Here is a 21,877-nt window from a genome sequence, read left to right on the forward strand (position 1 = left end):
CAATTCCCTGTCCCCAGGATGTTTTTAATACAGTAAAGACATGGACAGAATAGCTCAGACATTAAGTGTTTTGAGTTATAGTGTGGTCTATGAATCTGGGAACGGTAGGGTCTTTTAAGAACTGTGATGGAAATGTGTTGGAGGAAATAGTTGAAGGAGGGAGGGAGATAATTCTAAGTGTAGGAGCCAGAAGAAGACAACATGAAGAGGAATGGAAATCAGAGTGGTAAAGAGGAGGAGCAACGGGAGAAAGGTGTTGAGAGGAGGATGTGGGATAGCAGAAGAAGAGAACAGAGCCTCTAAGGTGCGAATGGGGAATTTGAACTTGATGTGAGAAGCTAGCAAAAGGACTGGCAGGAGAGAATAACATAAGAGTGGGGAAGAGAATTTAGTGGATTTTAGCAGCAGTATATGACTGCTCAAGAAGGGAGTGAGGGGAGAAGTGAAAAATACAGAAGGAAGAGATTACAGCCGTCAGGTGAAAGTTGACCAAGATGTATGGGGAAGGACTGCAGTTGTAGGGATGGAGAGGAATGACTGATTTTTAGACATGATGTAGGCGAAGAATGACAGGATTTGGGGAAAGCCAGGATGTAGGGTGACATAGGGAACAGGAAAGCAAGGTCTAAATGAAACCAAGTTTGAGCCTTGATTATGGGAAGAATAATGGACTCCAACAGTGATGGAGAGATGAGTATTTGTGAGGAAATATCAAATTCAGTTTTAGGCATTTGCACTGGGAATTTCACAGGGGTTTAAGGAAATTAGACACTCAATTCCCGTTGATATTAAATGGATTGTGGGCACCAAACTCCTTTACATCCCTTTGAAAATCACAATCTTAGAGGTTAAATTGGTAGGACATCCAAAAGGAGATGGCTGAAAGACAGTCTGAGACATGAGAGTGGTCAGGAGGAAACGGTGGGAGTAATGGGAAAAGTAATAGTTTTGGAAGTAGTCAGCACAGAAGAAGTGGTAGCTGAAACCATAAGAGTTGGTGAAGTCACCTAAATATAATGTCTGAAGAAAAAGAGAAGGGGGACTAAGAGAAATTTGAGTGATACCAGCTTAGAATGGAAAATTACTGTATATACTCGTTCATTAGCCCATTTGTTTATAAGCCAACCCCTCAAGATGGATAGGTAAAAATGGCAAAAACTGTATGACCCTTTCATAAGCTGATCCTATATTTCAGGGGTTGGCGAACTTTGGATCTCAGCCCATCAGGGTAAGCCATTAGCAGGCCAGGACATTTTGTTTACTTGGAGTGTCCGGAGGCATGGAGCCCCTCAGCTCCCAGTGGCCGCAGTTTGCTGTTCCCAGCCGATGGGAGCTGCGGGAAGCAGCGCGGGCTGAGGGGTGTGCTGGCCACCACTTCCCGCAGCTCCCATCGGCTGGGAACGGCAAACCGCGGCCACTGGAAGTTGAGTGGCTCTGTGCCTGTGGACGTTCTGGGTAAACAAAATGTCCTGGCCCGCTAGCTGCTTACCCTGACGGGCCGGGATCCAAAGTTTGCTGACCCCTGACCTACAATGAAAATGTATTAGATATTCAATTCAATAATTCAGTAGAGTTTAAAATTGTCAAATTTTGGTGTAGACCATTGATAAGCCGACCACTGCTCTTTCATACTTCACTTTTTCACCAAAAAATAGTCTTATGAACGAGTATATACGGTAAATGGAATCTATAAAATCTTGAAGTATAGGTGGGGAGAGTGAAGGTGAAAGTGACTGATCCTCTTCATCAAAAGAGGTGTATCAAGAAGGATTAGACTAGAGAGAGGCACCTTAATCTCAGTCAAGAGGTAATTGAGGTGACCTTAAATAGGTAAAAGTGTTTTTTGGTGGAGGGTTTGGGATGTAAGACAGATGTCAAAGGAGGCAAGAGAGAACTGAAGAACAGAAAACCAAGGCAGTGAGTGTAAACTGAACTTCCTAGGAGCTTTAGGGGGAAAGGGGAGGAGTATATAAAATTTGATGAAGCAGCTGGGTTTCCTTGGGAATGGGAAAGAGGGTTTCCTTGGGAATGGGTAAGAGTGTGTTTTGAAAAGTGAAAGAAAGGAAACAGATGAGAATTTAAATAGAAAGCAAAAAGGATGGGGACAAAGTCAAGAAGACAATCTAATATAGGGCCTTTTTCTGAAATATCCCAGGGTGCTTTACAAAAATTACATATAGGAATTATTTCATCCTTCAGTGAAATACACATTTGGGGTGGAATGAACCAGTTGTTTTAATAACCTACTGCAACACTATACAAACATTCAAGAGTGGAAGCAAATAATATTGTGCTCAACTGAAACTAAGGCATTAACTCTTTTGTGTTAAGAGTTTTCTTGGTATACTCTATTACATTCTCATAAGGAAACAAATAACCTAAATATTGTTCTGTTATTTTTCTTTCAACATTTTAATGGCTAATAGGTATATAATGATGCCCATATCCTAGAGAAGATTCTTAAAGAAAAAAAGAAAGAGCTGGGACCTCTTCCTGAAGATGATGATATCGCTTCCCCTAAACTAAAGCTAAGTAAGGCAGCATTGTGGATTCCTACTTCTTGGTAAATGTTAATATGGAATAAAATGATACAGATTAACATTAAAATGGAAAGCCATATTACCATACATTCCAGGCAGGTTGTATAACTTATGCCACTTCTGAACCCACTTGTACACTAAACTGCAAAACTGAATTATATTTTCAATATCATCATAATTGCAGTGGATATTGGTATGTGTTTGTGCTGAAATTGAAATTAAGAGGTGGGGGATGGGAAAATCAGAATGAGAGAATCTCTATGAAACAGTTTTTCTACACGGGCTAGGTTAAAATGAAGAAGGGAAGTTCAGAATAACTGGAATTTAATAATTGTTGTCATACCTCATTTATCTGATTGGAGATGTAAGAAGCATATGTAGTAAGCTTTGAAACATCAGAAAATGGTTCAGCAGCAGCTGAAGTGCAAACAGATTAAGGAACAGTGCCAGGAGCTAGAAGATCTGTTCTGCTTCCATAGACATCCTTTGTAACTTTGTCATTTACCCTCCTTGTGTCTCATTTTCCCATCTGTAAATTGGGGATATAACTTATTACACAGGGGAGCTGAGACTTAATTCATTAATGGGTATAAAGTGCTTTGTGATCCCCAAATGAAGATTGTGATAAAATTGCAAAGTATTGTTATTACCGTGTTAGTGTTTCATGGGGATTTTTATGTGTTAAAATTAGCATAATATAAAGGTAAGTCAGTAGAATAAATATGTCCCCATATTTATCAATTTTCTAGCATGTTTAAAGAAGAATACTTTAAAAAATGTAACCAAAACACATCTCTTAGAAAATGTTTGCACCTACTATTGTTATAAGTAGCACCTCTGGTTACTGTAACGGAAAGAGATTAAAGAAAATATTTTTCTCTGATTTATTTTTTCAATATCTTTATGCATTTGTTAACATGCTGTTTATAATGAGTTCTGGCTATGTTTTGCCACCTTTAATCGTATACTGAGTAGTATCTTATTCTGTGAGTAGTTCTGCTCATTTTAATGGGACCACTCAGAGTAAGATACTATACAACTATGAGTAAGGGTGGATCAGACCCTTAGTTTCCCCTGTTGTGTATTTGGGTCTTCCACAGAGCAACAAAGAGAAGTGAAACATCTTTAAGAGAAAATTATTGTAAATCCCCTTACAATGGCAGGGAAATTCAGCAGTAGGTGGTGTTAGAACTATTTTTCACTCCTTTTTTTAAAAAGTAACTGAGCAGATTTCAGGTTGGTGCTGCTCCTTTGATGTGTGTGTGTTAAATTCTAAACTGAGTAAATGATCAAATTATATAGAAGGGTTTTTTTTAAAAAAAGAAAAGCACACACGCTATATTGAAGCATCACTGAGGATAAAAATGCTAAACCACCAAGAAAGTATAGATATGGAAGAATCCAAGTGCAAAGACGATGTAGTGCTTTAACAATTGATCCTGTATTAACAAATAGCTAATCTGATTGGTAGCCCCATTTGAAGGCATTATTTTACATTCTACTTATAATAATTCTACCTAGTTTAGCTTAAATCTGCTGTGTGAGGGAAAACTCACAGTAGGTGGGATTCTTAGGGTGTGTCACGGCAGCTGGGAGCGTGTAGGGAGACGTGTGCTAGTTTGACTTGAGCTAGTGCGCTAGCAATAGCTGTGTGGATGTTGCAGCACCAGCAGAGGCTCAGGCTAGGCACACTCCCAAGTGCAGGGTAGACATACGCACGTGTGAAAATCCCCATGAAGAGAGAATTTTAATGGCTATGAAAAATCCACACAAAGAGAGGATTTTAATGACTACTGAACTCAAGTGACAATTTCACACAGTGCTATTGTGTTGGGTTCCCTTATAGTCTTTAACTTTAGGCTGATGTGCAGTCTTGAATGTGTTATTAGTGTTATTTTATACTTATGGAAGACAGGCTGCAAAGTTTCAGATCCAGCACTCTGTATGTTGTACTAAATTGTCCATGGTGAAAACAGAGAAAACATCTGAGAAAAGTAATTAATAGGAGCTGATGGAATAGAAATTAAAAAACTGTATTTGTAAGTGGCATAGCTATTCTGGTAGGGTAATGGTGAATTAAGTTACCTTAGCCATAGAAAAGGAGTTTGTTAGGGAAGTAAGTGCATAAGGCTGACTGTTTTTTATACATTTGTTGTTGGTTTTTTGTCTGTCTAGGTAGAAAAAGTGGTATTTCCCCTAAGAAATCAAAATACATGACTCCAATGCAACAGAAACTGAATGAGGTGTACGAAGCAGTGAAGAACTACACAGATAAACGAGGCAGACGATTAAGTGCCATCTTCCTGAGGCTTCCATCTCGATCAGAACTGCCTGACTATTATGTAACCATTAAAAAGCCAGTTGACATGGAAAAGATAAGAAGTCACATGATGGCCAACAAGTACCAGGACATTGATTCCATGGTAGAAGACTTTGTAATGATGTTCAATAATGCCTGCACTTACAATGAACCAGAGTCTCTGATTTACAAAGATGCCCTTGTCCTACATAAAGTTTTGCTTGAAACTAAAAGAGACATAGAAGGAGATGAGGATTCTCATGTCCCCAATGTAACATTGCTAATCCAGGAACTTATCCATAACCTTTTTGTGTCTGTAATGAGCCATCAGGATGATGAGGGCAGGTGTTATAGTGACTCCTTAGCTGAAATTCCTGCTGTTGATCCCAACTTCCCAAACAAACCACCTTTGACCTTTGATATTATCCGAAAGAACGTAGAAAATAATCGCTACAGGAGACTGGACTTGTTTCAAGAGCAGATGTTTGAGATGCTAGAGAGGGCAAGGAGAATGAACCGGTGAGTGAAACCATACATGTATCAAACCTTAGTCTTGTCAAGTTAGTTTTGAGTCTTTATCACTGTCCAAATAATTCCCATTTTAAAAGACACATTAACTTTCCTGTTAGTGTGCTAGGGAAAAAGCAACTTGCTTAGTTGGGTGCAATCACATGCAGCAGAATTTAAGGTTTCATTTAAAGTTTGTAGCCCCTATCTTTGAAGTTAACCCTAGCAAAGCAAGGTTAAATCAATATAGGGCTATCTTCCAAAGTTGGGGGAAGGCAAGTTTAGAAGAAGACCTCAGCGGTAAAAAGGAGACCATTCAGAGGTATGGAGAAGCAAGAAATGGGTTGTTTTGCGGGGGAGATGTTGTGTAGAGACATAAACTGTCATCAAACAGTAAAGTAAATAATTTCATTGGGCTACTGCATTTTTAACTGAGTTAGTACATTTCTATATAAATTTTGGAGGGCTGTGCCAGACAGTAAAAATGTGTTTGACTGCAGGGTCAGCCTTTGCAGCCCCTGATCAAGATTGCAGCATGTTCTGCTATATTAATTGCCTTGTTTAGTAGATCTCCCATTTAGAGCAATCATTTTTATTCAAGGTTTATGAATAAAAATATGCAGACATACAGCTTCCCGCTTTCCAGTGGAGTGGGTCAAATAATGTACTTGGAGATGTATGTTAAGGGCTGTTATAAAGAGGACAATGATCAATTGTTCTCCATGTCCACCGAAGGTTGGACAAGGAATAATGGGATTAATCTGCAGCATGGGAGATTTAGGTTACATATTAGAAAAACTTTCTAACTTTAAGGGTAATTAAGCTCTTGAATAGGCTTTCAAGGTCGGTTGTGGAATCCCCACCATTAGAGGTTTTTAAGAATGGGTTGGACAAACACCTGTCGGAGATGATCTAGCTTTACTTGGTACTGTCTCAGCACCAGGGGCTGAACTTGATGACTTCTTGAGGTCCCTTCCAGCTCTACATTTCTATGATTCTGTGTGTAGGGAGAGTTTTGCTGCTGTAACTTCAATAAGAAAGGAGACGTGTGGTGGTAATAAAATCTCTTATTTAAAAAGCGATTAAAAAGAATAAAAAGATCATCTGGCATGACAATGGGTGATGAGTACAATTACTCTTTTTAATTAAAAAAACAGCTTTTTAGTTTCTCAGAAGTCTCTCTTTCAAAAGCAATAAAGTCCAGTTACAAAATAGCTTGATTTGTGGCTGGTTGCCTGTGATTTCTCAGAATTTCAGTTGCACTATATGAGAATGCTTATCCAACTTATATGGAAATCAGCTTTTCTTTTTTGTTGTACTAGTTACTGGAGAGGCTGGCACATTATTTCTCTCTTGAAAGTACATGCAGTTTAGTCAGAGGGCATCTTTGAGGATGACCTGCAACTGGATTTAAAAAAAAATTGTCCAGATGACTCATTTTAGTTTTCCTAAACCTGAGAGAGGTGAAATGGTATAGCCATATGAAGACTTGGCAGTGTTGATCCCCAACATGTCTTTTTTGCCTCTCCCCCTCCCCCATTCATTGTAATTCATAATAACTAAAATTTAAAAGGAGAATAACCAAGCTTTCACTGAATGTTCAGTGGCAGCAAAAGCAACATTAACCCAAATATCTGTTCTTTTAAAAACAAAATAGTATTCTGATTACTCCATGCTGTTTTGATTGGAAGCTATTCTATTGGGTAATAGAATATTGATCATTGTCCTATTTTAAGAATAAGGAAACAAAACTGTACTAATCTCCCCACCTTAAAAACAGTTTGGCTGAATATACAGCAAATTATTTCATTTAAAAACAACAAACTGCTGAATGATTTTAAACACTGAACAAAAACAACACCAAATAGAAATACAAAGTGGCACCCATAATGCATCATTTTGTAAACATTTCCTTTTGTAAATACTCTTGAAAAGGCTGGATTAGGTTGCTAGTGCTTTGAGAGATCACTTTTTAAAGTTCCCTATAAACAGGCTATAAAGGTACTCTGATAATGCTGTGGTGCAGGCCATGTTATAAGTCCTAAATAACTTAATTGTGTAGAAGTATGTTGTTTAATTACTGGTTGAAAAGTAAAGCACAGATGTTTGGTGATTTAAAAATTGGATAAATAAAAACTAATATGCGTTCATTTTTTCTCCGATTTTTACTATTAAAGTACTTTTAAAGACAACTAAGGGGAAATCTGCTTATTGCTAATAGAGCAGTATGTGCTGAATTTTCTGTCACTTAACTTCTGTTCAACAAAGAGGTAATCTGATATACATTGAGTCTTTGTAATTTATCCTTAAATGTAACAGTTGATGAGTTTGTATTTAGAGTACTGTTTATTCCTGCATAAGGTATATTGTCATGTTGTAATCTGTCTGTCATTTCCATGCAGGACTGATTCAGAGATTTATGAGGACGCTGTGGAACTTCAGCAGTTCTTTATTAAAATCCGTGATGAACTCTGCAAGAATGGAGAGATTCTTCTATCACCAGCACTCAGCTACACCACCAAGCATCTTCACAACGATGTAGAGAAAGAAAAAAAGGAAAAGCTACCCAAAGAATTCGAAGAGGATAAACTCAAAAGAGAGGAAGAGAAGAGAGGTAATTATAGTTTTGAAAGGAAAATTAAAACATCTGTCTCTTGTAATGCTTTCATTGCTGAGCCAGGCCTTTGCTGTTCCTGCTGGAGCAACTGTGGTACTGAGGAGGAACTAGCTTACAGTATTGTGTGGGACAAGGAGGCCTTCGTAAAGGTCTTCTGTGTCACCCTCCTCCCATGCTGTCTCTGTGCTCTTCATGGCTTTAAGACAAGCTATGGGGAATGAATAAAGATGTCTTCAGGCTCCCTGCCACTAAGAAGGGAGGACGGCTCCCCACTCCGCCCCTTTACCTGTCCCTTCAAATAAAGAGCAGCTGGCTGTCCTTTCCCCACAGCACTAAGGTCAGTAGTGATCATCTTTATTCACTCCCTGCAGCTGGGCTCAGTGCTATACGAGAGCAAGTCACGGTATAGAGGACAGGAGAGAGGCAACAGGGGTGACCTTTCTAAAGGCCTCCCCTCCCTTATTGCTGTCAGTGAGTTCATTTTCACTTACATGGAGGCCTCGATAAAATACATCTGAAGATCTGGGCCCAGCTCTTCAACAGCAGGAGGGAGAAGCTAGGTGTCTCATAGATCATGCTCAAACCATACCTTGGAACTAGAATCCACTGGGTATGGTGTCAGAGTAGCAGCCGTGTTAGTCTGTATTCGCAAAAAGAAAAGGATGATGTGAGCTGTAGCTCAAGAAAGCTTATGCTCAAATAAATTGGTTAGTCTCTAAGGTGCCACAAGTACTCCTTTTCTTTTTGGATTTGGTGTGGCACTCCTTCATTGACCTTCGGGGAGCATGATGGAGGGACCATTGTTTTTACAGCACAGTGGGGTCTTGATTCATGACTATGTGTGGTCCTGTGCACTACTGCAATACAAATAATAAATAAGAATGTGTCAAACATTGGCCCCATTCCCAGCTCTAGCTGGTCAACAAACTTTACTAATCTGCAATAGTGCTCCCACTCTGCTGTCTTTCTCTTTCCCTCGTCCCACAGATAAGGAAGGTTTTGCTTAAGTCACAAAACAAAGATGCCGTGATTTAACTCATTGAGAGCCAGTGTATTGTAACAAGGTGCTGTTCTTTAGAATCTCTCTTCTCTTCCTGAGATGGCTTTTAGTAATTTTTGTTTCCTTTTATGTTGAAATAAGAAGCTGAAAAGAGTGAAGATTCTGCTGGAGGAGCTGGTCTTTCGAGCTTACATCGGACTTACAGCCAGGATTGCAGCTTTAAGAACAGCATGTACCATGTTGGGGATTATGTCTATGTGGAACCTGCAGAAGCCAACCTGCAACCTCATATAGTTTGCATTGAGCGATTATGGGAAGATTCAGCTGGTAAGAACACAGGAAAATAGTGCAGTACAGCTTCTTAATATTGCTTGTTAAAACTTCCAGTTTGAGTTTTCCTTGGGTGGAACCTTAATTATTTTGCTCACAACAGTGTGTGTGTGTGTGCATGCGTACGTGTGTGGCGTGTATTTTTATTACTTCTGAAACACCTGATTTAAAGGCTTTTGCATGCTGGAGAGCTTTTGGGAGTGCTAAATGTCCTGTGTTTTTCACATTATAAACATTCTGTAGATAACACCCTCGCCTTCTGGTCTAGGAAGGCTAGCTGTGGCTCCTTCCAGAACCCATCAACACTGCTTTTGAGACAGCTAAGGAGGAACAGAAGGGTCTTGTCTAAACTAGGAAAAGTATCCATTGCTGATAAGAGGCAGTACTGAACATAGTTAAACTACAAGTGCACCACAGGACAAGCCGGCATCATTTCAGAACACGTGGTTAAATTCCAAAGCAGTGTTAAATATGACTTGTTCTGGGCAAACTTACAATTGAGTCATAGTCAGCACCAATTCAACCAAAACTCTTGCTTTTGGCAGTATACAAGAGGATTGAGACAGAAGTTTTATGGTACTGTTAATAAACAGGGCTAGTCTGCATACAATTTATTTTCTCTGATTTTGAATAATACCAGAGTGTCCATTCATGGTTTATAAGAAAAATGTGAAGTCACAGCTTGACTCTGTCAAAAGTAAGGAGATGGCAAAACAGGAAAGGAGTTATAGTTAAAAATGTACATTACAATCTGTTATCCAAAGATCTGTGGGGGTGTCCCAAATTTTCAAATAGTCAGGAGTGACAGATTCACAGGCTTTTTCTTGTCCTTGAGCATAATTTTCAAGGCCTGCACAGTCACAATTTATAGATTGCAGACTGGATTCTCCAAGGCAAACGGGCTCAATGGCATTAATTCCTGTTGTGTTCTTCTGAGTCAAACATCCATAGGAGAAGGTGGATTTCTTACATATCCAAACCTCACTTATCTGAAACAGTTGAAAAACATTGTCCTATTTTGAGTCAGCGAGGTTTGGATATACCAAATATTGTTATATAACTGTTTGATTACTAACACGATCTACTGTTGTCTCTACTTCCTTGTGCAATAGAAAATATATCCTGTTTTTTGCTTTTAGGAGAAAAATGGTTGTATGGCTGCTGGTTTTATCGACCAAATGAAACATTCCATCTTGCAACACGAAAATTTCTGGAGAAGGAAGTTTTTAAGAGCGATTACTATAATAAAGTTCCCGTTAGCAAAATTTTAGGCAAATGTGTGGTAATGTTTGTTAAGGTGAGAGATTAAATGGACTAATTTGTAAAATTATTAACTGATTTGTGCACTGTTTTTTAAAATAAGACTCAAGGACTCTCACAGTACCTGTATGAAATAACCTTTTCCCCCTGTTATGTCTTAATGCTCGATACATTGTGGTTCCTCTGTAGTAGAGAAAAAATGACATGAAGTTGCATTATTTGTTTCTCAGTGTCAGTTTGGCTATAGAAATCACATACACGTCATTATCAAATTTGTTGATGTTTTGAGAGATAGATAGGGAAATTGTTGGTAACGTCTTAAAATTTTCCTCTAAATGTTTAGCTTTAGTTTTTAGTGGAAGGAGGGCTGGATAGCTTGGACGAATGGTAATGCGATATAGAGTTTCACCTCTGCATCACAGTTTGATTCCACCCAGGTCAGTTGTGTTAAAAGTTCTTATGATCTGATTGCTTTTTGGCCTGTGTAGAATGAATCAGCTCAGTCCAGTTCTTAGTGGATGTTTTGTTTATGTAACTAACACGATCACTATGCCAATCCTTGTTAGTGTTATAATCAAAGATTACGTGGGCATAGAACTTTCATTCCTCTCTCAACTCAGTGGTGGTCTTTCCTGCTCAGAGTTCAGATATACTAGCAAGTTAATGTTGGGAAAACAATTGCCTGTAATAATCATTATATCTGTTTGATATAAGAAGTGGTATAATGTAATTCACCTGAGCTGCACCCTGGTACCTTGCACTGAATTTAACACACGCATTTTAAAAAAGCCAAACCCAAAGAGAGAAACTTAGTGACTAGATTGTACCTTCTGTGCCAAAACAAAAACCAGGCTGGTATATATAACCTCTGTCTCCACGGCATGTTTCTGGAACATTTAATCTGAAATGATCCCTTCTCTTCACTCAACAGGAGTATTTTAAATTATGTCCTGAAAACTTTAGAGATGAGGATGTCTACGTCTGCGAGTCTCGTTACTCTGCAAAGACAAAGTCTTTTAAGAAGATTAAACTGTGGACCATGCCCATTAGCTCTGTAAGGTTTGTCCCTCGAGATGTGCCCCTGCCTGTGGTCCGTGTTGCTTCTGTGTTTGCTAATACAGACAAAGTGGAAGATGAGAAACACACTGAAACCTTAGAGGATAATAAAGTGGGAGACAGTATCCTTAACCTTGAAAAGGTAGGCAAGATGATAAGCTGGATCTTGAATTGAACTGGATTTCAGATCAGAGATGATGAAAATGTGAACATTCATGTTTTAGGTTTCACATCTTTCCAAAAAGCTAAATCAATAGATAAATAAGAAATGACAATACATCTCACTTTAAAATGTGTAAAAAAAATTACATATATAATTTGTGTATGCATACTCCATATAATTGAAGCCTTGATTCAAATACATGTTAGCCCTGTTTGTGCCTTGACAATGTTAGCTACTGGCCACCTATGCTCTTAAACCTGTCATGTACATGGGGATTTTTTATGAATTTTGGAGTTCTCAGATTTACCTCCAAATACATACTGTATTCAAGTGCTGGACTAATCTGCGTTTCTCTCATTGTGTCTGAAATTTTTTTTTTCTTAACCACATTTTTAAAAATTGCATCTACTTTAGCCTGTCCTAACACTAGACAAATCAGTGAGACAGAAAAATCTATTTTTAACTCATCCAATTGCTAGTTGGTATTGCAGATGTCCTTTATATTTAGTTTTTAGGTATCAAGTCTTCTTTAAATAGAAAGAGAATAGTAAGCATTACATAGTGGTATCATATGCTTCTCTGTGACATTTTATCATATGTCAAACATGGTTTATTTATAGTTGATACTTTAATGGTTTAGAATCATCTGACAGTCTGATACTTGGCATTCCTAAGGACATTTTTCTTGCTAACATATTGAGAAAAAGGTTTTGTCTTTCATTTCTTATATTTAGATTTACAGAGTGAGCCTATTATTCTCTGTGCTCGCTCGCACAATTTAAAAACAAAAAAAAGGAACATGCTGATCACTGTTAACCCCAAATAGACATCCCTCCCCCAATAAAAGCTAGAGATGTGTGTTCTGATTTATCTCATCAAATGATAAAACAAAGGAATAATCTTATCAAGAATGTGAAGACTCACAAGGTCTGATCCTGCCATGTGTAGAGTGTCCCCTGTGAGCTGCCGAGTACCCTTGGCTCCTTTTGATTTGAGGATACAATGGGACATGATGTGAGTTTTGGATATAAGAGTGGGAATTAAATAGGATAAACGGCATGACATTTTTAAAAATATGCAGTATGGTGGTAATTGTGATATTTAAGGTATGAACAGTGAATGCCTTCACTCACAGTAATTTGACCAAATGCCTAATTTAGTTGCCCTGACCATGTAATCGTGTTTACTAAAACCAAGTGAGGAATATTGTAGTTTTGCTTTAACCATCCAAGATAGCTAATTAATTAATTTGATATCAATAAACCAACAAAGTGCCAATGGACCATCAAATTGATTATCTGGAAAAACAATAACTGTTTATTAGGAATTGCAAACCTAACCACTTTCATAGCCAGTAAGCTTGGCCTTTTAGTTTTCAAATTTAAGGGCTTACGTTTTTGGATGTTTGTGTCTACTTTTTAACTTATTTCCATTAAAATTAAGATTCAATAAAACCTGTTTCCTTTTAACATACTCCAGCACCTTTTTCCTTTTGTAATCAATTTTCCTAATTTTACCAGCTTTTTAATATATATATGTTGATGTAGGAGAAAGAAGATGTTCCAGTGGAAATGTCAAATGGAGAACCTGGTTGCCATTACTTTGAACAGCTCCGTTATAATGATATGTGGCTTAAGGTTGGGGATTGTGTCTTTATAAAATCACATGGCTTAGTGCGACCTCGGGTGGGCAGGTAGATATATTTTCTTCTCTATTTATAAATTGTAGCTATAAAGTTAGCATAATTAGACAACTAAAATCCATTGGTTTTATAGACTGCTTGAGGCCAAAAAGTAATATGGTGGATACGCTGATTATTTTTCTTTCACCTATCCTCAGTCACAGTTTAATTATCCTAATGTAGGAGAAGGTGTCAGACTACTGTCGGATAGCACAGTGCTGCTTTAAAGCCTCTTGAGCATGGAGCTTTAAGTGACAGTAATTAAGTAGCAGTAATAAATTATATAAATGAAATAAAGTGCTACTTAGCCAACATAATTACTATATTTTTCTCATTTTTAAGTGCATATAAAGTAGAGTTTTTGACGCATATTGTAGTCGTTTTTTTAATGACAGCTTTCATAACCATCTACTGTATGAAGTTAGCTCCTATAGGAGGGAATTCCTTTTATTCCTTTATCAGAGGCTTGGGTTGTTTTTTAGAATTGAGAAGATGTGGGTACGGGATGGAGCTGCGTATTTCTTTGGCCCAATCTTCATACACCCAGAAGAAACTGAACATGAGCCAACTAAAATGTTCTACAAGAAGGAAGTGTTTTTGAGTAACCTAGAAGAGACCTGTCCAATGACCTGCATTCTGGGTAGTTATTTACAATTTTAAATGTAACTGGCTAACTCTTTTCCTGTGTACTTTTTTTTTAGTCTAAGCTTATAGCTGTCTGTGGGTCTATTTCCCCCCAACCTTTTTGTGTGTGTGTGTGTGTAGAGAGAGAAAGAATGGATAAATTACCCAAAGTTACTTTTTTGGGCTTCATACTATTCACCTTTAGGGCTTTTTGAAAGATCCTTCTCTTTGATGTTTTCCCACCATAACACAAATTATATTTATTTAAAAACAAAATACAGAACCTCTATAACTAGGAAGCAGAAGACTATGAAGCCCACAGGGACTTCTTTATTCCAGTCTAATGTATCTGAAAAAGCACCTAGATATCATTGTGGTATACTAGGAGGTAAATGGAAATGGTGCCTTGGCTAAGAAATGGGATCTTTAAACTCTTAGTAATTTATTTTGACTTTTTGGATATGTTTTTTGTAGTGTTTTGGATGCAATATTAAATGCAGTTGAATGATAGTGATGGAATATTTTGTGACAGTATAGGACTTTCTGGATTATTTAATTGCTCATTTCTAGGCTTTCTAAAAATACAGTGGAACCCTGATTATCCAATCTAATTGGGACCGGGGCCAGATCAGATAACCAAAAATCCGGATAAACCAGAGCCCTGCTGCCCAGTCTCCATCTGTCCACCCCGACTGGAGCCCCGTGGGTGGCTAGTGGTTCATTTAATATGGAGAGCCAGGTAATGGAGGCTCAGATAAACGGGGTTCTACTACATTTGGTTCTTTTAAAAATAGTTTTTTTTTAAGAAACTGTATTTTGAGGGAAGAGGGTGGTGTTAGGTGGATTCCACCAAAACATTTTTTACCTCAGCTATCTTCTAACCAAGTGTTTTGTTTTCAATTTCTCCCGTCCTTTTTTATTTTGTCATGATTTCTGTTCTGTGTGTGTGAGTGGAGCCCTCCTCTGATAGATCATCTAACTCAGTATGAGCAAAGTGCAATGAATGTGAGTGTGTTCCGTTGAGTACAGTAAAGCACCATGAATCTTCAGGATGTATGAGATGGGTGGAAAATTGAATTTCCCAGCTTTTTTTGAAATACTTCATGTTAGAGTTATGGCGACAGGGTACTACTGTTCATTACCCTTCTCTCTTACCTTTGCAGGGAAATGTGCTGTGTTGTCATTCAAGGACTTCCTGTCTTGTAGACCAACAGAGATCTCTGAAAATGATGTTCTACTCTGTGAGAGCCGCTACAATGAAAGTGACAAACAGATGAAAAAATTTAAAGGACTTAAGAGATTTTCACTCTCTGCAAAAGTAGTGGATGATGAAATTTACTACTTTAGGTAAAATATTATTGGAAAAAAACCATTTTTTCAATTTTACTATTCAAAATTGCATCAGGCTGATCACAAATATTTAAAAATAATCTCAGCTGCTACCTTCACATTTCGCTTTCCTCCACTGAACTATAATTTTCACTCCAGGCTTTGGTAAAAGCTGTTATGTTCTCAAAGGGCCAGTCCTCCTGGGATCTACACAAAATAATATGGTGTGACCTTGCCATGCAAAGATGTCAGAGCGAGGCCTAACTATCCTCCCAATTGATGGACATTATTATCAAGAAGGACTATTCATTTATTTTGTTTCCCAGTTTGGGTAGACAGACAACACCAGCTCTGTTTGAGCTAGCCAGCTAAAAAGAGCAGTGTAGCTGGGGGTAGCATGGGCAGCAGCTTGGGCTGGACTCCCAAGTACATACCCAGGGGGGTCAGGCGGGTTTGTGCTCAGATAGCTAGCCCAAGCTGTCACCCAGGCTATCGCCAGATACGCTGCTATTTTTAGTGCACTAGCTCAAGCAGAGCTAACACATGTCTGAGTACAAACCCACCTGACCCCCTGGTTACATACTCAGGCAGCTTGCCCAGGCTGCCACCCATGCTATCCCCATCTACACTGCTACTTTTAGCACACAAGCTTGAGCAGAGCTAGCATGTGTCTGTCTACCCAAGCTGGGAAACATGCTCCCAGCTGCAGTGCAGGCATACCCTCAGAATAAGATTTACGAGTGACCTGTCATGCAGAGGATGTTTTTTTTTTCTTTTTCTTTTTCTTTTCCTCAGAAAACCCATAGTCCCTCAGAAGGAGCCATCTCCATTACTGGAGAAAAAGATTCAGCAGCTAGAAGCAAAATTTGCGGAATTGGAAGGGGGTGAAGAGGATATTGAAGAGATGGCAGAAGAAGAAGGTGAAATCATTGAAGCACCTTCTATGCCTCAGCTTCAGACTCCACTGACTAGTGAACTGGATATAATGCCATACACTCCACCACAGGTAAAGATGCCTCTTAAAAAATGTTGAATGGTATACCAGTCAGTATTCTCTATCCCACTCCACACCCCAACCCAACCCTAACAAGAAAACAGAACAAAAGTGTAATTATATCCACCGAGGAGGTTTATATTTAATCTTAACAGCCCATGGAATAATTTTTCAGGATACTTCTATGTTCTAATATGGTACGCATTGCAGCAGTGTCTTTGCACAATTAAGTAATTTTTAAGGAATATGTTCAAATGGGGAGATAATTAGAGCAAGTTTTCACTATCGTGTGAAGAATTCTACAAAACTTGATGGCAGGAAGCAAGCAGAATTATGGTGGTGGGATGGGAGAAATGTCCCTCTCCACCTATCCCTCTACTAAAATAGATTAGTGGGTTTTAGTGTGTGTGTGTGTGTGTGTGTGTGTATTGACTGAACTCCTGGTACTCTGAATTTACGTGAACCTAATAGATATTTGAAGCTTCTTTTTTATACCACTTTTCATAATTTTCAAAAGTGACTTGTGATATTTGGGTGCTCAGCTTCATACCTTTTTAGAAAACACTGAGCATGCATCCTCTGAAAAATAAGCCTCTTTGGGCACTGAAAATTACTAGTCACTTGTGAACATATGGGTTATTAGACACTAATTTCAATCTGTGAATTAAGACTTTATTCTAAAGTGTTGAAAGGAATATGGTGAGAACTTCATTTCTCTTATTATTCCTGTTAGTTCTATACCTTTATTGTTTTCTATCTAAAAACCTGATAAATGGGAAAAGGAATGAGCAGAGTCTTTGGTGAGTGGAGAAAGGTATGTGGGTAATAGATGGAATCAACTGTCACTGAATGTTGGAATAAGGAGTGGGTAAAATTGTGAATTCCAGCGTGGCATGCTTGAACCTAAACTTCTGGAAGGTGGGTAGGACATCTGATGTATTCTTTCTGTATGAAGTTGTTTAGCTCAACTTACTTTTCAGTCTTCACAGTGTTGAACTCACTAGGTGGTTTTCTCATTTTAATACTTCTAAATGTGAAAGCTGCTGATCAATACTGCAAAAATATATGTATTTGGTGGTTACCATACATCAGTATATGGGTGAATGAAGTGATAGGAAACTGGTAATTAAATAGACTAAAGTAATGAAAAAAGATTGTTTTTCTAAATTAAAATGTGAACATTATCAGGAGCGTGACCACTGCCAAAAGCAGTACAATCAGGGACCAATGGACATGGATGATGTCATCAGAGTGCTTTTTGCACTTTTGACTCTGATCATGCTCTCCCTTGTGCTGATCTGCTGTTGCTGCAATCCTTCCTTCCCCGTCTTTCATGCTCTTCAACCCCCTCTCATCCCATCCCCACCTGTGTCTTCACATTTAGCAAATTCCCTTCTAATATAACTCCATGATGGGATTTAAATAAAACAAACAGTCTGGAAAAACAAAAAAATTAACTGGTGCTTATGCCATTAAAAACTAACGAAAGGAAAAGACATTGAGCTTGATAAGAAAGTTGCAACCTAACCTTGCCTTCAGTGTAGCACAAATGAGCAGTTTAAAGAAATGAAAGAAGTTCTTCATCCTTCATGTTTTTTACTTCTAGACAGATTTAAACTCACAGGTCCACTATTAGGTGTTGCAAGTGAAGAAACAGAGGAAGATTGAAGGGAAACTGAAAAGAATCAGTGTTAACATTAATACATGATGGTTGGATGAACACGAGAAATAACCTAATTATGAACTCCCAGAAAGTACTTAGTGCTCTTGAGTCTGTCTGAAAAGAAACCTGCAAAATATTGTGTTCAAGTTAGTTTTCAGCATACTACTTAGACGTTGCTAAAAAAGAAGTAACACGTAACACAGTGCCAAAGTGCGCAAAGAAATTCCTCCACAGCCAACGTCAACTTCATAATTGATTGATTGAAAAAGAATTGATATCCCAGCTTCCAGTGTTACACTATTTAGCACTTTCAGGAAGATTGTGTCTGGGGTTTTTTCCATCCCGGTGCCCTAAGCATGTGGAATTGTGCATGAAATGACTTCAATCAAAACTTAGAAAGCATTTTATAATGCAAAGGTCTCTAGAGAAAAGCAGTAAATTTATCAAATCTACTGATGCTGGTTTTGGAAGTGCTCGACAGATTACAAGTGGGTGCTATTGTCACAGTCTCAGTGAAAATGTGGCTTTATGAAATTAACAACAAAGAACTATACCCACACAACAACAAATTTTAATAAATAAATCAAACAAAACATGAACCTTTCCATTATTAACAAACGTAATTGATGCAAATTATAATGGTTGTCAGTTGAGCATAGAATAGGGAGAAAAAGCTGAAAAATGACATTGGAACTAGAAAATCTAGATGTGGCTTAGATAGAGAACTGAGTAAAAGATGATCCCCATGTTATGGGCCTTAGTGACTGGGTGGGTGGATGGGTGCTGTTGAGTGACAGAAAATTTGGGAAGAAGGAAGGATTTGCGGGGGTGTACTTATAGCTCAGAGTTTGCCATACGAGTTTGTTCTGATGTCTGGACATGCACAAGGAGAGGTCGGAATGACATGCCAGAAAGAGGGAACTAGATGTAGGACTGAACGAAGGATCAGAAGAATGACAGATTTGTTAGTCATCAACATAAAGGGTATGTCTATATTGCATCTGGGAGCCGGGTAGACAGACATGGTAGTTCTGCTCTAGGTAGTGCACTAAAAATAGCAGTGTGGCCATAGTGGCACTGGCGGTGACTTGAGCTAGCTTCCAAAGCATGTATCTAGGGGATCGGGCAGACTTTTACTTGGGCAGCTAGCCTGAACTGCTGCCCATGTTGCCATGGCTGCATTGCTGTTTTTAGCTTGCTAGCTATGGTAGAACTAGCCGTGTCTGTCTACCCACTCTGGGAAGCATGCTCCCAGCTGCTATGCAGACATATCCAAAGACAATTGTCTAAGTTGTGTGAGTGGAGAAGATCATCCAGTGATACAGTGTAGAGGGAGGAAAGGAAAGGGGGCAAAGGAGACTACGAAAGGAAAGGAGGAAGATAGAATCATAGAATATCAGGGTTGGAAGGGACCTCAGGAGGTCATCTAGTCCAACCCCCTGCTCAAAAGCAGGACCAATCCCCAATTAAATCATCCCAGCCAGGGCTTTGTCAGGCCTGACCTTAAAAACTTCTAAGGAAGGAGATTCCACCACCTCCCTAGGCAACGCATTCCAGTGTTTCACCACCCTCCTAGTGAAAGTTTTTCCTAATATCCAACCTAAACCTCCCCCACTGCAACTTGAGACCATTACTCCTTGTCCTGTCCTCTTCCACCACTGAGAATAGTCTAGAACCAGCCTCTCTGGAACCACCTCTCAGGTAGTTGAAAGCAGCTATCAAATCCCCCCTCATTCTTCTCTTCTGCAGACTAAACAATCCCAGTTCCCTCAGCCTCTCCTCAGAAGGCATGTGTTCCAGACCCCTAATCATTTTTGTTGCCCTTCGCTGGAATCTTTCCAATTTATCCACATCCTTCTTGTAGTGTGGGGCCCAAAACTGGACACAGTACTCCAGATGAGGCCTCACCAATGTCGAATAGAGGGGGACGATCACGTCCCTCGATCTGCTCGCTATGCCCCTACTTATACATCCCAAAATGCCATTGGCCTTCTTGGCAACAAGGGCACACTGCTGACTCATATCCAGCTTCTCGTCCACTGTCACCCCTAGGTCCTTTTCCGCAGAACTGCTGCCTAGCCATTCGGTCCCTAGTCTGTAGCTGTGCATTAGGTTCTTCCGTCCTAAGTGCAGGACCCTGCACTTATCCTTATTGAACCTCATCAGATTTCTTTTGGCCCAATCCTCCAATCTGTCTAGGTCCCTCTGTATCCTATCCCTGCCCTCCAGCGTATCTACCACTCCTCCCAGTTTAGTATCATCCGCAAATTTGCTGAGAGTGCAATCCACACCATCCTCCAGATCATTTATGAAGATATTGAACAAAACCGGCCCCAGGACCGACCCCTGGGGCACTCCACTTGACACCGGCTGCCAACTAGACATGGAGCCATTGATCACTACCCGTTGAGCCTGACAATCTACCAACTTTCTACCCACCTTATCTGCCAAACAAGACAAGGAAAGAGTGTTCAGAGAGAGATGGAGTTGGGAAAGCCAAAGATTAAAGGTAGAAATAATTTTAGTAAGACCCATAACCATAAATACAATGTATTTACTCAAATCATATTTATAGAATGGGGTTTGAGATATAATGAAATTACACTTATGATCTTACCTTACCTTTTTGGCTTCTTTAATCAGTTTGCTGAAGTCACGGCCCATATTTTGTTAAGCTTTCTTGGTCTAGAACAGTGGTTTTCAACCTTTTTTCATTTGAGGACCGCTAAAATTTTTTTAATGGAGGTGCAGACCCCTTTAGAAATCTTAGACATAGTCAGCGGACCCCCATGGTTCCGTGGATGACAGGTTGAAAACCACTCATCTTGAAAGTCCTTTTGCTCAGCTTGGAATGGTATTTGTTCTCTCAATCAGAATATTCCCAAATTTCAGTTGTGAGGTCAGCATTATGTATGGAAAAGTTAAAAACCAGTGACACTTCTTCCCCTCGCTCCCCGCCCCAACCCCCCCTTGCCTCATGCAATTGTATAGTTATAAAGTGAGCTGTGAGTTTGAGACCTGACATCTCTTTGAGGGCTGCAAGGAAGGCAGCTGTTTAATAAATACTACTGAAGCACAGGAAATTTTGATGCTCTAACAGTTTTTAAAGGCTTTTGTATCTTGTGATGATTCCATTGTATATTTGTGGTCATAACCCATTTTTCTTACAGTCCACTCCGAAGTCTGCCAAGGGCAGCACAAAGAAGGAGGGATCAAAAAGGAAGATCAACATGAGTGGGTATATCCTATTTAGCAGTGAGATGAGAGCTGTGATTAAAGCTCAGCACCCAGACTACTCCTTTGGAGAGCTCAGCAGGCTTGTAGGAACTGAATGGAGAAACTTGGAAGCAACCAAGAAAGCAGAATATGAAGGTAAATGAAAACTAAAGTGACATATATTTGGTCTGCTTTTTTCCTTTCTATAGAGATGCAGTAATTTCATTCAGATAAGTTTAACTATTAAGGAAGAATGTCTTGTTTGTAGCTTCGTATGTGGAAAGGTTTAAATAAATGTTCATGGTAATGAACTGTAGGAATGAAATAGAAAATATCTTAGTATAATTTAATTATATAGTGCAGCATATGAACCCTGTACTTTAGAAGTACAAGAGTGTGTCTCTGCCACAAAGTATTTTTGATTGAACACAGAGACACACAAAACAAGGAAACAACTCAGAAGTGGATGGGTATGGAGATAACATTGCTGGGGTGGAAGTTGGGAGGGAAACCTACTCAGGAGTCATTTGAGGAGGTGATGATTTAAAGAGGATTGGAGGAAGGCAAGCAAGAGAGTTCTGTGGAAAAGGAGAGTGGG

At 39.1% G+C, this 21,877-nt stretch overlaps 1 protein-coding gene across 11 annotated transcripts in view; it reads left to right on the plus strand.

The window, feature by feature from the left end:
• PBRM1 (polybromo 1) overlaps positions 1–21,877 on the plus strand; it is an 87,274-nt gene that overhangs the window by 48,627 nt on the left and 16,770 nt on the right. For all 11 annotated transcript variants that reach the window (XM_073352408.1, XM_073352414.1, XM_073352411.1 and 8 more), the window contains 11 exons: positions 2,427–2,532; positions 4,716–5,358; positions 7,749–7,960; positions 9,105–9,290; positions 10,433–10,590; positions 11,485–11,751; positions 13,320–13,465; positions 13,936–14,093; positions 15,241–15,424; positions 16,202–16,412; positions 21,234–21,435. In XM_073352408.1, coding sequence (XP_073208509.1) covers positions 2,427–2,532; positions 4,716–5,358; positions 7,749–7,960; positions 9,105–9,290; positions 10,433–10,590; positions 11,485–11,751; positions 13,320–13,465; positions 13,936–14,093; positions 15,241–15,424; positions 16,202–16,412; positions 21,234–21,435 — 2,473 coding nt within the window. The remainder of the gene's footprint in view (positions 1–2,426; positions 2,533–4,715; positions 5,359–7,748; positions 7,961–9,104; positions 9,291–10,432; positions 10,591–11,484; positions 11,752–13,319; positions 13,466–13,935; positions 14,094–15,240; positions 15,425–16,201; positions 16,413–21,233; positions 21,436–21,877) is intronic.

This window comes from Lepidochelys kempii, chromosome 7 (assembly GCF_965140265.1).
Source record: "Lepidochelys kempii isolate rLepKem1 chromosome 7, rLepKem1.hap2, whole genome shotgun sequence".
NCBI lineage: Eukaryota > Metazoa > Chordata > Testudines > Cheloniidae > Lepidochelys > Lepidochelys kempii.